The 17,108-nt window shown below is 38.6% G+C and overlaps 1 protein-coding gene across 31 annotated transcripts in view; it reads right to left on the bottom strand.

Moving 5' to 3' along the window:
* The window catches only part of ST3GAL3 (ST3 beta-galactoside alpha-2,3-sialyltransferase 3), a 190,386-nt gene that overhangs the window by 124,492 nt on the left and 48,786 nt on the right, over nt 1-17,108 (bottom strand). For 9 of the 31 annotated variants that reach the window (XM_071750364.1, XM_071750374.1, XM_071750380.1 and 6 more), the window contains exon 3: nt 5,253-5,295. The exons of 1 other annotated variant lie outside the window; for it this stretch is intronic. In XM_071750364.1, coding sequence (XP_071606465.1) covers nt 5,253-5,295 — 43 coding nt within the window. Of the gene's footprint in view, nt 1-5,252; nt 5,296-13,870; nt 14,027-16,005; nt 16,054-17,108 lie in introns of all 31 variants that reach the window. 21 more of the 31 variants (XM_071750350.1, XM_071750372.1, XM_071750361.1 and 18 more) reach the window with 4 other exon arrangements.

Raw genomic sequence — 17,108 nt, forward strand, 5'->3', positions numbered from 1 at the left:
TCCCACCCAAATGTGGAACATTTAATGGATGAACAAGAAACAGCCAGGTAGTTCAACCACTGTGAATAACTAGGATTCATGGATTCATTTTCTTAAGTGCTCAAACAATTACTACAGATGGAAAGAGGTTAGGTAGAAGGACAAGAATTAGAAGTCAAAGCAAATTCTGAAATGAAAGAGAAATAAATAACCAACTGCCTGAAAAATAGCAATGTCTAGGTATGCTAAGCCACGAAACAGTATTTCAGAAAAAGCACCAGCACACTCTTGTTTGTGATGGTCAGAATTCCTCCATGTGGTCTGAGACACACTCCTGCACAGGCAGGACACGAGACCATTGGAACTTCTTGCTGCTTCTCTTACCCCTGCACCCTTCTTGCAGGAATACAAAAAGACAAACAGGAAGGGAAGCAGGGCACAAAGAAATCCCACAGCAGCAGGCACAGGGCAAATCCAGCATTCCAACACGTTTACTGATTATTTTTACAGTGCTTAATGGCAAAGTACCACACATAGACACAAACAGCTTCAAAGCAATCTCCCACCCTAGAAACAAAATGAGGGGAAGGGGCTCTGTTTCAGTTCTTCATTATTAAAGCTCTGAAGGAAAGAAATTTCAACAAACCAAAGTAACCCAATCTGTGTATTTCCCTAGCCCAAACTCCCTCCATTTTTACTGTCTTTTCAAAGTCTAGATCAAGTTTCGTTTAAGTTTTCTGGGTGAAGGTTATTATTTCTGGCTTTTTTTCCCCTCTCTCTCTTTTTTTTTTTTTTCTCCTTTCCCCAAAGACTCTATTTCTTTGTCTTTTTCTTTTTAAAGAGAAGTTTGAAAGTATCATGACTATTCAAAAAATCTTTGTTGCACTTCCCAGACCTACCCTGTAATATCTAACAAAGCGCACAGGTCACTGGAAAAAATATTCTTCCTTTTAATTAACTACTAACTAAAACCTGCTAAAGTACTCCATATAAAAGATATATCAGGTCTCATTTAGATTTAGTATATTAACCATATTTCTATTATGTTATTGTGGGCAACCATACTGATCTCGCAGTCACTTTTCCAATTGAGAGATGTAGCAGGTTTTTTGGCCTCCTTTATACCTTTAAAAAATTTTACCACAAGTTACCACATTGTAATACCCACTATCTTTTTGTTTAAGTGAAGAATTATTCCAATAAACTCATGCACATCTTCTAACATTGGCAAAACTTTATGAGGGAGTGATTCTTCCCCACTGCTTTTGAAGGATGAGTTTGAACTGAGGATGGAAGTAGCAGTCCTTAGCTTCCATCTCACTGAGTAAATAGCATGCTGGCAGGGTAAGGAAATCTGGTTATACAAACATGAGGGCAAGGAATGCAAGGGAAGAGCCCCCAAATCAGAGACTATTACAAAAAGATTTCCACATGCACAGCACAAGCGAATCTACACTTGTAACATGGCAAGGCAGAATCAAAGTAATCATCAAGGTGACTAAATCAAGTATCCACAGAGTAGTAACTGATGGAATGAAGAACAACCATGCATCCTTCAGCTGGTCCCAGTAAATATGCATTAAGATGCCATCTGTAAGTAACTTATACGATAATATGCTGATCCTCTTGCAGAAATCTCATTTAATACAATGCAAACATACATTCTGCTCAGAGAATGATTCAGAATTTGTAGTCAATGAGAGTCTTGTTTCTAGGACCTGGCCAGCCTCAAAGAACTACTACAATATAAATATTTAATAATAATAAAAGCAAGCAATCCTTTGCCAAGAATGGATGTTAGAAAGCGACAGCAAATCTTGGCATTTGGTGGCACCTAGTAATCCATTCACTGAGTCACTGCTGTGATTGATGACCTTAAGTTGTTCAGGAACTACTGGCCCCTCCAAGAAATAAGACATGAATTGTATTTTTTTTTTCTGTAAGCATTTTTCTCTATACAACCAGTCAATGTTAGATTTTATTCTTAAAGGTTTAAAAACAGTATGTGGTTCTATTGCTTGGGAAACCTATCTACCTGGAAGAAATTGATGCAACTGACATATTTCTATCTTTTGTTTTGACATTCTACTTTTGGTAATAAAGATACGATTGGAACAAGCACAGCTAAAACTAAACTCCTCTTGAAATAGATCTTTTCCATTAATGGTATTCTGAGGAGCCTTAGGTCTTGCTTTGACTGAGGAAACAACTAATTCATGAACTCGATTGTCCGCATCTTTCCATTCATCCTTCATTTCACTAACAATCCCTACCTGGATACCATCCTACTTTTTAAAACTTGTCATCTCACTCTTCCAGGTGAGATTCCTGGCCATACCAGTAACATATGCATCAGACACACAGTTCACACAGGAAATACTTCTCAGCTACTTCTGAACAAATCTCTTTTCCTTCCCCTTTCTATTAACTCAAAGAAAACCAGTACACAGAATCATGACGCTGCTATAACCAGAACAGAATGTATTATGTATTAAATGTGAATAATGTGCCCTAGGCATCTACACAGGAGAGGACACTCAAACAGTAATAAGTGAACAAACTAAAGATGCAATGGCTAACAAACACATTACTATTTATTTATGGCAAAAGTTCCCTTTGTATAATTTAATTTAAAATGCAAGCCAGAGCATTTAAGTCTTACTGCAGATCTACCTTTACAGACAGTGTTAAGTCCTGCAGGTTGTTTGTTTAAATTATATCACACAGCCAGGAACACAATTTGAACAAATGGAATATTAAGGAAAAAAGAGAGGATACTAAATGTTCTAAGTCACACTGGACTCTCACATGCTGTGAATTAAGTGAACCCTATAAAGTTGTGATCTGTAGCAAAGTTCCACGATTGTATCACAACAGAAGTAATTAAATTATTTCTGCCAGTAAAGTCATTAGTGTAGAACATATTGCCCCTTTCAACTCTGAGCAAGTTTTTTTTAACCTGAAAATCCTTCTATGACAGTGCCATCTTGATTAATAGTCACATAAAGCATTTTTAACCACCAAGTTCCACAGAATTCACAGTCCGTACTTAAAAAACATATTTAGTATCCTAACCACACATGATGAACTTCTGGAATAGCAGCAAATTCCTCTAGACTGTCAAACATTTTTTGTTCAAAATTTATTTAGTATGTTTTATGGTATTTTCAGCTTTCCTCTAGCTCCCTGCTGATGAAAAAACCATCAGAATCATTCAGGGTGGAAGGGAGCTCTGCAGGTCACCTGGTCCATTCTCCACCCTAAAAGCAGATTTACTTCCACAGAAGAAACACCAACAAACAACAGCACAAATTAACAAAACCCCCAACCTAAACCCAGCAAAGAACCCAATTACAATTAAAAGGTTACTTCAGCTATGTATAGCAATTGCTTTCTTTGCACCTTAACCTAACCTCATAGTACTTATTTTAATCATGATGATTTTATGGCAAGCCTTTTCAGAAGCTAACTTCATGGCTGATCTGCTTTGAAATCAAGCATGCACATTTTAGGGTGCTATAAAAATATATATTTTTGAAGTATTTGTTCTTTAATCAGAAATAGCAGGGAGGGTTTTATCATAGGAAGGCCTTAATAAAAAATGTTAGGGTTTTGCAAGCCCTCCAGCTGGTACAAATTTCACTTGGCCTCATATTAAAGTATATGAAAAAAAAAAAAGTCCATGTCTCAGAAATCCATAAGTGAAGTTAAAACAGAAAAAAAGAGAGAAAAGGATGCAACAGTGGCTTGAGGGGAAGAAAGATTCAATGGGACTTTCTAAAAGCATCAAACAAAAGTGAACACAAAAGGACAAATAGGAAGAGCAACACTGAAGCAGTGGTCTGGACACAGCAGAGGCTGGTATCCAAGGCTGGAATGCCAGCAGTGCATGGACAGCCAATGGGCATGCTAAATAAATTGGACTTAAAAAACCCCAATTTCCCTTACCAACACCAATACATTCATTCAAAGGTTACCTACTCACTTCAGAATTTTGGCTTAATCTTTTTGCTTTGCATAAATTGAAAACAAAGTATTGCCTCATCCCACAGTGTTGTAAGAGTACATACACTATTATTGCCTCTAAATCATAAGAATGTCTCAATACAGGAAACTCAATAAAGAAAATCAGTAACTCTGCAAGTAGCATTGGCTCTAGACAGCATGCAACAAAACCGGCACAGAATGCTACATTAAATGAGACCAGAAAGAAACCTGACCACCTGTTCATGCAGTAGATGCCATCCTGCCTTCACACTGAGATACAGAACCATTTGGAAAAAAAAATAATACAAATGTAAAAAAAAATATCAATATTCCTTCTCATACATGGCCTTTTGCAGCACCTTTTTGCCAGATTAATTACTTGCAATTGAATGCATGTACTCAGCTTCTTCTCTGAAAACTTCCTACCTAAAGACTTTCTCATGACCTGCAAACATACTGATGAGGCTCTTATTTCATTATGGGAGCTCCCCAAGCTGCTCAGCAAGACTAAACTCAAAACTTGAACATTATGCCTCTGTAAGCACAACAAAACTTTCTAAACATTAAGAATAGCTTTTATATTAACATGATACATGTACAGGGGATGCATCCTCAAGTCATTCACAGCCGCTAGATTCTTTCATGCCTTTTTAAGTAGTAGGGACAGGAGGCTTTTACTAGTCTCACTCCCATCACCAAAATTTCTGCAAGGCTGCTGACCTCAGAAACAGAGCCGCTAGTGCCGCCTAGTGGTAAAAAGCTCAGCCTCAATTTGACCGATTTACGGCAAAAAGCATGAGGACCATCCTTCAGCACTTCGATGTTCTTCTGACATAGCAAATGGTCACTGTCTTGTGTTCAGGTTCTTTGCCCTCCAGTTTACATTAAAAAAAAAAAAACAACCAAAACAGTAGTATCCATTTTTAAAGAAACAAGTGGAAAGGAAATATAACTTTCTAAGCATCCCAGTATATTGCAGATTCACATTCCTCATGCTTTCAAATGTTTAATACATTTTTCCTCATCTGGAAGATTACAGTAGGATATCTAGAGCAGACTGACAGTCATGGCTTCAGATGGACATTTATAGCCTCTTGATCAGTCATTAAGGAATTAATGTCAATTAACTACAATCTAAGCCAGACAGAAAAGCCTGGTGTCAGGAAAGAAGCAACTGCCAGGCTGCTGCAGGACTTGGCTGTCCTACTGCCCAGGTGACATGAAAATTGCTTACAACAGAAATCTGTAACTACAGAGATAAAGAAGAGTCCTACTTTTCTACTTACAATTTTGAGTCCAGGTTCAGAAGAAAGCCCAGTTTGTCATATTCTGGAAAACAAAAGCAAGGGACACAATATCATAAAAACTGCAAGTGTCTCCTTTTCAAAAGGCACGAAACCCAAAGAGTAGCAAGTCCTTATGGAAAGACAATAATTATGTCTAACTGAGAATAGCTATTATCCTTATTTTCAGTCACTAGCAGCCATTATCACTGGTTATATTTACTTCAAGGTATTCGCAAATTAACATTCCTTGATCTCCAGAAAATATTAAAGCAAAAGAATCTGTGGGTGATCATTAATTTATAAATCACTAGAATTAACCAAGATATCTGCAGCCATAAAAAACAAAGCACTACTGAAACCATGCTTGCACTCAGATAAAAAGCTTTCCTGTTAACAGTAGAAATCAGTTTGCCAGCAATTTGTATGACAAACACTCTCTCCTAGGCCCTGACATAGAAAGAGCTCTGAAAATTTTCTTGATTCTTTGTCTGTTGCAGCCCACAACTTCATAATCAAGTAGTCCCTCTTCAAGGGAAAGTCACACACAGTGGCAAAAATGCTTGGAGCACAGATGATGTTGCTCAGTAGGAAAGTGTAAAGCCAGTTTATGACACAAAGAGAGAACAGCTGCAGAAATAAAGTTATCACTCAGAACATCTCTAAGTTCTGTATAAAATAAGATCTGCATTCAGTATCTTTGAATACACTGTGATCTTGAAAGTCACATATTTGACACAGAAAACCCCAACCCTAAACTACTAGAATTCACATGAGAGACAAAAAAATAACTAAAATGTGTAGTGTTCTTCTTGTGTTGGGTTAAACTCAAGGGCCTCTTCACACTGAGAACCACTGGCTCTCACTAACATAGAATAAAAAACAATACAGACAGAGAAGTAGAAGATAAACCTTACAGAGCTTAATGATCAGGATTTATCAAAAGAAACAAGAAGAAAAAAAATTCTCATACCCTTCTAGAAAAAGCTTACGGGAAATAGAGAAGTTTGCTTTCTTTATGAAACACCACCAGAATCTCTGCTGCAGTAGTTACCTAACAAGATCACAAGCTTTTCATAAGATCACTTACCAGAATAGGAAACATGTACCTAAGACAAAACAATTGCACAGATAGGTCAGTGTAAACCATGCAACTGATTTCAATCCCATTAAGATTTAATTCACAAGCCAAGGGAAGAATGTTGTTTGACATAACTTAGGTAACAGAAGTTGCAGAACACATGTGCACTTGATATTGGCACATACCCTTTTTCTGACAGCACCCGTGTGCCACCCACTATCCCCATTGTACTCGATGTTAGAAATGCACCTGTGCATCTCTCCTCCACCTTCCACATACTGACAGTTTGTTTCCCCCATGTGCTGCTTCCCTCATAACTTCCTCCCAGTTTATTCCTCCTACAAGAAATTATTTCCTGTCCAACCTTACCTCCTCCGCATGTAGGATGGATCATGCATTGGCAAGTAGCCATTCTGGGGAAAAAAATATGCCTTCAATTTTTATTAATCCTTCCTCCTTCCAAAACCAACATCCATACTGTATTTTTTTAATTCCATCCATGTATTTTTTTAATTTTTTTTTTAATATTTTTAAACACCTACATCCACTGACTGTCATCAATCCTGTCCCATTCCAGCTAACATTCCTTTTAACAGGAAATATAAGAAGAGGAAATCCAATAGGAGACACATCATAACTACAACATCCTAGGCTTTCTACTAACTCAGCACTTTATAAACTTTATAACTGAAGCACCAGAAAACACACACATACTAAATGCTAAGTGCCACAGATGACAAACCTCCACTGCAATGCTTCATGAGAAACATGAAACCTTCTGTCTGTCACATGCATGCCACTTTCCCTAGGTTTAAAGTGGTTACTTTTGATGTTCACTGATGTTTGTAAAAATAAATACACCACCTACCTTACAATGGACACTTTCAAAAAAATGCATGAAATATAACAAAACAAAGTAACATTTCTGTTTTTAAACAGAAAAATGGGTCTGTTCCTGATACTCAGTAGGGTTTAAATTATCCTTTCTGCCTGTAACATCAAAACAGAAACATCTATGCTCCTTCTTCTCACTAGCTGGTGAAACGATGCGAACTACTGAAGGCAAAGAAACGCTGCCCTCACCATGAGCCATCTCACACCCACTGAGACTCCTGGAAGTTACAGGACTACCATAGGCTTGGAAATGTTTCTCTATCCCATGCTGCTCCCCCAAATACAGACACCAGGAGCCTCTAAATTACAGATACAGAGTTAGCTTCCTTTTTAGCAAGAATCAGTCTTGTTATAGACTTCCAGTGTCATTTATAGCTGTATCACTACAAATACAGGGACCAAAAGTAACTGTGACACCCAACCATGCAGCCCACACACTGGCTAGAAGCAGACTGGATTCACAAAAAAACCCCAAATACGGAGAAAGGCAGACACACAGCCCAGATTCAGGAGAAGGCAATCATTGTCTGAAGCTATGTATTTAACTTTAAACAAAAGAAAACCCAGACCCACTAAATCAAAGGCAAGTACAACCAAACCTAAAACACAGAACGGTCAAGGTGGGATGATTACAGGAGATAGACTGAGCTGATCACACAGCTCACTGCTAGAGAAAGGGGCAATCCAGCTCCTCCCCTCCCATTCCCTGAAAATACTGGCTGCAAGAGCCTTGGCACTCACGTAACCTCTCTGTGCCTTAACCTACCAGCTGCTTAGTGCCACCACCTGAGTTTGAAGCCTTACTCATCAAGTTAACAAGCTGACACGCAACATTTCTCCTCTTTTTCATGAAGTGGGATAAAGAACTGGTAGAGTATAGGAGAAAATGGAACAAAACAGCTGGAGTGAACAGGTAGAAATACTCAGGCATCTCCACTGAGGACCAGCTTGTACCAGCTAACTTTGTTAACAGTGGTTTGAAGTTTTGCCCCCTGCCAATGCCATCATGATGATCCAGCTCTGACCACGACTGACCCACCAGTTTCCAGATAAGGCATTTATATGGCTGTGTGAAACAGGACTTTCACTTTTTTTTTTTTTCCCCACAGACAAAAATGAGTAAAGATAATAAAGAATTTAATTTACATCCACTAGAACATCATGGAAGAATCTGAACAAGGCTTTACGTGGTCAGCCCATAAGGGACTGAAAGGCTCATGAAGAAGAAAAGGAATGGTATTTTAAAAGAGCAAGGCATTCTAAGGACCACACACTCACTTGTGCTAGAAAGCTACAGGTCCCAGCTGACAGTGTGGTACAGTACTGTACAGAAGCACAGAAATGAATGAACATGGGAAATGAAGTTTCATCACGCCCCATAAGAACAAGATGTTTTCTTAGGTCAGAAATAAAATGCATTTCTACATTTCTAGCAAGGCTGGAATTGAATGAGAATCTAATAACTGACAACAATTTCACAATAAAGCATGTAATTAGGATTATATGAGCAGAAGTACAGCCAAACATAACAATTTCTGTAAATGATGGAAATCCTGTGCCAAATTCAATGCTGGCATTAGCATGGACATTTCTCTCAAGTACCCAACAGAAATCCAGCTATCAGGCAGCAAGTGAGAAATGCATTGTCTAATGTCTACAAAACTCCACAGAGACCACCCAAAAAGCCATAAGGCACAGTGTAAAACATCAAGTTTTCAAATTGCATTTTGCATCTAAAGCCAATATAGCTATATACAAGCAAATGCACACAAACTTCCCCTTATGCTACTAATCAGGAATTAATAATAAAAGAATTCACTTGTCACACTGGTTTTATCCTCCCTAACTACCCATAAAGTATCTCCCTGATGACATAAATACTATTTCTACATCATCTAGCTACTTGGAAGCCCAGTACAATAAGTTTGCCCAGAGAAAATTAATTTAAACTTTTCAAAAAGATGGGCAGTATGCAGCTCTAGTTCTGTATATAACTGATACTTGCCAGTACAGGAGGGAAGGCAGAACATTCAAAATTTCATTCAAAATGTTTGTGTTTGACAAAGAAATCCCTATGACACTCAGGAGACAGAAGTCCTATCAAGAACAGCTCAGACCACCCTGATACATTTCATCCTGTCCAGTGCAGTTTGGTCTTCACGGAAGTGAGGCTGCAACTGAGCTAAGCCTTGGTCACTGTCCACATGCAGGTTCTACATCTGTGGCAAAGGCCAGGTAAAATGACTTACTCTGCCATGAGAAAGGTCAAACACCTCACATTCACCTTAGCCTAAGAAAACACACATGGACAGTTACAAAAGTTCAGCTGATGTAAAGCAATTCTGCTAGAACTCAAGAGACAAGAAAGAATTAATGAAAAAAAAAGTCATATGCAATGAATCAACTCAAAAGGACAAAAGAAAAGTTTTCTTCCAGGGTTAAAAAAATACTATTCAGGATTACTGAGCAACAGTGAAAGCACTGGACAAACAAGGACTTAATGTTGCATCCTTTCATTAGGCTTTTCAACTTTAACCTCTTCACTGATGGAACTCAGTGATGAAAGCACTCTTTTCAGAGGCTGGTAACTGCAAAAAAATAGTAAGATTGTAAAGCCAAATTCAGAAGGGGTAGAGCTAAAGCCACCTGGGCTCCATATCTCTGTCCCTGCATAGGCTGCATGTCCATCTCCTAAATGCTATGTTCCAGTTTCTTCCTCATTTCCTCTTTTGCAGGTAGGTTTAACAGTCATTTTCTCCAGGTTATCCAGATAACACCAGGGAGAAGCCCAAGTGCACTGGCAAGATAAAGCCCAGTCCTCAGTGCCTTCCTTGCTCTGTAAAAATACACAGAAAGAACAGAACTGACAACTGTAAATATAACTGCTTAACCCTTACAGTCCAGTGCTAGGAGCATGCCTCACAAATCTACATCTGCATGTAACTATTTGCCCATTTGACATTTCAACCTTGTGTTTTTAAAAAAAGGCTCTTCAAGAACTTCTGTAACCTTATTTAGGTTTCTTTTTCTCCTGGGGAGCAAAAGAACTTCCTTGACAGTACTACTCCTTATACCTGAAGCATTTGGTCTAGAGAACCAGGACCAAAGGAAGAAGCACAGAGAACATTTTGAAAATTACTGATACGGTATTTTCTTGTGAGATAGCATTTTTTGCTATTTTATTCTCAAAAAAGACTGCGTAACTTAAATTTATTTAAGAAAACGTCAAACTTGAAACACGCTCCTCCTTCCTTTCCCCCTGGAATATTGTAGCCAAAATAGTTAAAAATGGACATCATTTTAAGCAGCAAAAAAAGAGAAACAGAGCAAGTCTCAGCATCAGCTGCAGAACTTGGCATTTCACTTCTATTAAAAATGTTCATAGACTATGCAAACTGATCTAAAAACTCCTGTCCTTCTGCACCAAGCACAATTCTATTTTCCAGATACCCCACCTGATGAAACCAGACAGATTTTATGGAAACTGGTACACCAAGCACTATCAACAAAACTGAAATACAAACCTGTGAGTTCAAAGTAGGGAAAGGGGAAATCTGCCTACCGCCACTAAGACATGTACCCTGGTGACATCTAAAGTCATGAGGATACTACTTATTGCTTCAGATTTATCAGCAAAAGGAAGTAATTTCCAGTTCTATACCATTGAGGTATTTTTGCCCTCCCTGTAATTTCTGGTTGGGGCCCCCAAAGACATCTGGCCCAGCTTTACAGCCTGAGGAAAGCAATACACCAGAGGCATCTCCTTCATTAGACACTGCAGCTACATTATTCATTCCCCACGCACAGAAAGAAAAAATAAGCAATCACTTGCTGATAGTGCTGTACGGGTCATCCATCAGGAAGGTCTTTTTCCTGCTTGTCTTACCTCCAAAACAGGTAGAGTAAAACAAAAAGGCCATTTTAGCATGTTACATTTTTAAAGCCTCTGGTTACCTTACCATGGACTATGCAACTCCTTAGTTTTTTTTTACTAAGAAAACTACAGCAATCTCCAAGGGTAGAAAAGCAACTGACTGCTTTAAGCTGAATTTTTGAAAGACCCCAATAGGAAGATGAAAAATTTCTTCCTATGAACTGCATATGCCCTTTTCCTTTTCCCAGGGAACCACCTCTTTAAAGCCAGACTGCAGCCTTTCCTAAATAAACAGTTGTTTCATTTACTACCATGTATCCACTTGGCTAATGGAGTTAATGCTGCCCTATTGAATTTTCCGACATATTCTTTATTTTAGAATTGTATCGCATTTCCTAATAAAAGTCTAGAACAATATTAACAAAATAGTAATGTACATTGGCTTTTAGTGGCTTACAAGATGTACTGATTTGATGCAGAGAGGTGCCACATGATAAAGTCCCATCAAGACACTTTTATTTCGATGTGTCTTTTAAGCTCCTCAACTCATTCACAGCTATATTTTCCATTGGAGGAATAGAACATTAACAAGAAGACAGATGATGACACTGAATGCTGGCAAAGTCATGTAAGGACTGTGCAACGATACATGACAGCCATTGGCAAAGATTCAAGCAGCTCCCACAGCCTAGAGTTCAAAGAAATAAAGAATGAAGTAGGACTTCATTAATCAAAAATGAAACGGAAGAAGAATTTTTGCAGTATAAAGCCACTAAAACCAGCAGAAAAAATAATCTCCCATTTATTTTCTGTTTTACAAGAATGCAGAAAAATACAGCATAATAAATCCACTGCTACCTTTCCATTACTACCACACAGCATTAAGAAAGACAGTCAGAAATGCAATCATTTTTGGGGGGAAGAGAAAACAAAAAAAGTAACATACTATAACCACACCAGCTCCCAACATAAATTAAAATTGATTTCCTGAAAGACTATTTATCAAAGAATGACAAATTCTATTAATGCAATATATAAATTAATTACTACTAATCTAGAAATCTGGCAAAGATCAGAGCTTGTATTTGTGGACACCTTACTACCAGATTGTCATCAAGAAAGCCAAAGAACAGCAACTCATCTTTTGCAGGTCACCAGTGCTTTTCTCTTATTTGATAACAAATTATTTCAGTTGTATTCCTATTCCTGGCCTCCCCAAATACCAGTCTCCACCCAAAACAAACCAGACACCAAATTCACTCTGGAGTTGCATTTAGGAGGACAGACACTATGTTCTTCTCATCCTTCACAAAATGGTTATTTGAGCACCTGGATATATATCAGCAGCTGAAGGAAACTGAAAGTTTACTTCCTAATTCTCATAGCTTCTCCCAAAAAGGTTAATGACTCCAGTGTGAGGAATTACTAAAAGCAATGTCCTAGCTAAGCATGGATTTAAACTCTCAGGTGATTACTCCACTACCATTGTGAACTCAGCATCTGGAAGCATGGCCTTGTATGTGGGTTTTCACAAACATGAGCTGCAGCAGATTTGCTACTCTAAACCAAATTTTAAAAGCTCAATTTTCTTTGCATAAATCAAGACAAGCTTTTGATAAGGGATAAGAACTAAATTGGAAAGAAAAAAGCTATTTAAAAGTTAAAATATGCAAACAGTTTGAGCAAGACCTAGATAACGCTTGGTTTATTAAGAAGATATGTTAGAGCTATTGAGTTTTAAGCCTGCATTGGTAACAATTCCTATACAACTTGTGCCATTACTGCAACCAAGAATGTCCAACATTGTAAGCCTACATCTATAAGATATTTAGAACTTCAAGATTTCCAGCAAGCACATTAGCAGATGATAAAGGGGCATACTCAATGTGCTACAATCCTGACGAGAAGAAAAATTTAACTTGCTTTCTCTCTCAGACACAGGAGGTAGGAAAAAGTCTTGAACAAAAATAGCACGGGTATAAATCTGACTTTCAAGGCCCAACTTTAATTTGCTAGCAACAAAGTAAAACACAGCAACTAAAGGAAAAAAAAAAAGAGTACTAGCTAACTACGACAAACAAATGAAACTTAGGCCTCCTCAGACACCCTGTGTCCTGCTTAATGTCTCCCAAGTTCAGAAATTTTTTAGCTGAAACACTGGCCTAGACATCACATCAAACATTTATCTTTGCTGCTCAAACTTTGTATTTCAACGGAAGAGACAGTCATGAAGTGAGCCACAAAAACATTTAGACTTGTAAAGGCTGGACCACAGTATGAACCTCAGATAGTTCAGTCTCACTCCAAGCATACTTGACTCTACACCTTTAACTATGAAGCAGTGCTTCAGGGCTCCATAGCCTGATGATCTTCTGAACACTCAGATCAGTTTATAAAGAATAACCCAGAGTGTCATTAATCTGGGATGCCTCCGGACAGACTTCCAGCCTTCCTGAAAACTGGTATTTGCATGTGGGACAAAGAGTAAAGAGGAAAATGAAGACAGGGAAGAGAGTCAATTCAAGTAAAACAAAGAAGCTGCAACAAGAAATTGCCCTTCACATGGCACAACTAACAATTACAGAAGAGCAAGTCCATGAAGCTGTTCAATATGCAAATATAGGTCAATGAAAACTAGTTTTAAGCAACATAAAATCTCAACAGGGAGACTATTATTGACAGATGTTTAATTCTAACTAATAAAGAAAAAGGTATTTTTATGTTACAAAGTATGTAACTTTAGTCCCTTCTTACCCCAACCTGAAACATCACCTACTAGGAATGGCTGGGCCTGGAGCTGCCATTGTTTCTTTGGGTTCTTTCTGGGCTCTGTCTTTTCCTGGGTCTGCAGCAAGGTGAGATGGGATGGACAGCGGAAGCACAAGAGCCACAGTTTTTCTTTCTCTCCTTCCTGTTCAACAAGGAAAGCTATCCCTCAGTTGGACAAACATTACACATCTTGACATCTCATTACACATTATCAGTTCAGAGCAAGTTAAAGTTTGCAGCACAGTGAATGCAAAGTACCAAATATGAAAGCAATAAGCATACAGCCCTCTGGGACATTTCTGAGCCTCCCTTCTTAAATGTAAGAGTTTTCTTCGTATTTTTTTCAATGAAAAAAAATCAAATTTTGTTGCAGTGGAAGGGTTTACTAAAGATCAAATTTTATCATCTTGCTCCTAACCAATCCAAGCTTGAGTTGCAATATAAAAGCAGAACAAAGACCAGTGCTTCTTAAACAGACTCAGACAGTCCATTGGCACACACTAGCTTGTTTCCCACCTTCCATATTAACAGAATTCAAAAACCAGAGAGTAGTTGAACTATTTTTCATTACTACCACATTGGTAGTATCAAATCACAATATTTATTATTAACTCCATACCCTGCACTGGAAGCTACTCACAAGCTTAGCTGTTTTCACATCAATTAGAAGGGAAAACAGTATCATGGAAGAAAAAATCTGAAGTAGGTAACATTTAAAAGTTTTACTTACAGGAAAAATTCTGTTCTCAGCTGTACCAACACCAATCTAGCATAACTCTTTGTAGGTTTGCTGATTCAGACATACTCAGCTGTAATCAAAATACTGCCCTGAATTTTACTCACAGATTTCATGCCTCAAACCTGTGCAACTTCCCCCTTCCCCCCTCAACTTCTGCAGACTAAAGAAACCATCACCCAACACTGAAGGAGGCAGGCAACAACATTACATACTGCAGTTATCACTGATATAATCACTAGAAGGGAGTTACTAGAGGGTCTTCCCTCCATAAACACAACACATCCACCCTGCAATCAGCACCCTAGAGATACTCCCACACATCAGACAAACCACCCACAATAGATCAGTTTTCAGATCTAAGGTTTAGAGAAGATGCAGGGAGAATAGAAAGCATTTGAGGTGTTGTAAACAAATCAAGTTACTACCACTAGCTTGGGGGTTAGTAAATCAGAAATCTGTGTTCAAGCTTTGCTGTTAGTGTCAGGCAGCAGGCTCTCGTTCAAACTGTGCAGGCAGAAGACAGGTGCTATGTTGGAAGGCAGCATGTTCCCCCTATCAACCTAAAAGGAAACGCTGGTAAGCAAGTTGAAACACAAAACCTTTGCTTCAATTTTTTTTTTCTGCAATACAGTAAATATCCCCATCTCTTAAAGGGGTTATAACCAAAACTCTTAGCCTTTCCCTTGTACTTTATGTATCATTACACATACACTGTAACCTGAATTTCACCAAGTGTCATGCTCACTGTAGTGTGCCTTGGCTACAGAAGGTGCATTACACTTAGCCAAAGATAGTTACTGGTTTTATGAAGTGAGCCCAGCACAAAAGAATTTCTGATTTCTGGTTCAATGTAATTGAAGGCCATGCTCTGGTTCCAAGGGAAATTAGATAAGGCAGGATTTGCCCCGGGGTTTGATGATGCTGGTCAATCTCCACCCAAAAAAAAGTTTCCAGCCTTACTTGTTTAACTGCAGTTCTTTGGCCTTCTCCTTCCTGGAAGCATTCCTGACGTCTTTCCCCAAATAACTCAAGTATTTGTTTAGCTGAGAAACTCTCCTAGTAGCGTGGAACAGTTTTTTCTTGGGCTAGTGAGTGACATCATCTTAATACTTTTTACATGAGAAAAGAACCGCAAACTGCATCACTAATGCATGCAACACATCCAGGTCATCTGCCTTGCTGGGTAATGGAAGGAGTCCCATGCATTAATCCTCATGTGTCACTGCATCCCTTAATAATTTCACTAGACTTAGGACAGGACCTATTTACCCATTTTGTCTGGACAGTTGATTCCCACAAGAGTCTAACTCAGTGACCTGCCTCCCAACATGGCTACCGTGTCTGAGTAAGTAGAAGCCTTGTCATGAGGTGGGAGATAGAGAAGAAGGCAATGTTGTACCTGAGCCTACTGTATGTCCAACGGAGTCAAAGGAAAGAACCACTGAATCTGTAACACAAGAGTACAAGTTCATTTTCCCCTTTTTCTTAGCACCATTTCTTTCTGTAACATCTTCTTGTTATTTTGCCTTAATCACTCATTTTACTCCCTTCTGCCAAGAAGGGGAGTAGCTTCTTCACTGGCCAGACAAAACAACAGGCACCTAGCAAAGGCAGGATGCTTTACAACTATACAACAGATCACAAGGTCCTTTCCCAGTGCAGGAGCTACGATTTACTGAAAAATTATTTTATGCCTAATAAGGTTAGTCTGCCTTACCTGAATTATAATGTACTTTTGACTGCTAGACTGGAGAGCTTTTTCTTACCAAATGTATTACCACTATTTTGCCCCCACTTAGGGGACTTACCTGTTACGATCAGCTCTTCCCTAACACTGTTTGCTAAGCCATGTATTTTGTGCTCCCTGCAGTTCCCAGCATGTTTTCCTCATTTTTCACTCACACTAATGGCTCCCCAGCTGAATGCATTTCTGCTTATCAATATCGTTCACCTTTGCGCTATAATCAACATATGTGCCAAGTATCAAGAAAATACAACCTCTCTACTCGATACCCATTTTGTTTTGTCATCTTGGGCTCACAACAGTGCTTTTATCCATAATCATGACAACTCTTGCTCACCAGATAATGTCCAATGCTTTTAGTCACTGTTTCACATGACGGGGTACACTTTGCTTCAAATGTGGTTTACAGGTCCTTGTTTTTTATACATGCAACTTGAGACTTGGCCACATAGAAAATCTTACTACCTGCTTGCACTTAGCTCACCCAATAATGCACATATTTTTGTCATTCATTTCCCTCATATACCACTCTCCCAGCCTCCAACTTGTCTGCAAAATTTATCCGTAATAATTTGATACTCTGTTCCAAGTGGAGCTGCAATGTGGTACCATGCTCAACAGTGGAGGTTTTTTTCCAGCTTTATTCTTGCTTGAGACAAAGGAACGCTTGCTTTGGCAGTAAACCTCCCAGTTTACCATCCATTTTGATGCCAATCCCAACTGAAGCAGGAAGTCTACTGATTTCTTGGACAACAGCT

This window comes from Heliangelus exortis, chromosome 8 (assembly GCF_036169615.1).
Source record: "Heliangelus exortis chromosome 8, bHelExo1.hap1, whole genome shotgun sequence".
NCBI lineage: Eukaryota > Metazoa > Chordata > Aves > Apodiformes > Trochilidae > Heliangelus > Heliangelus exortis.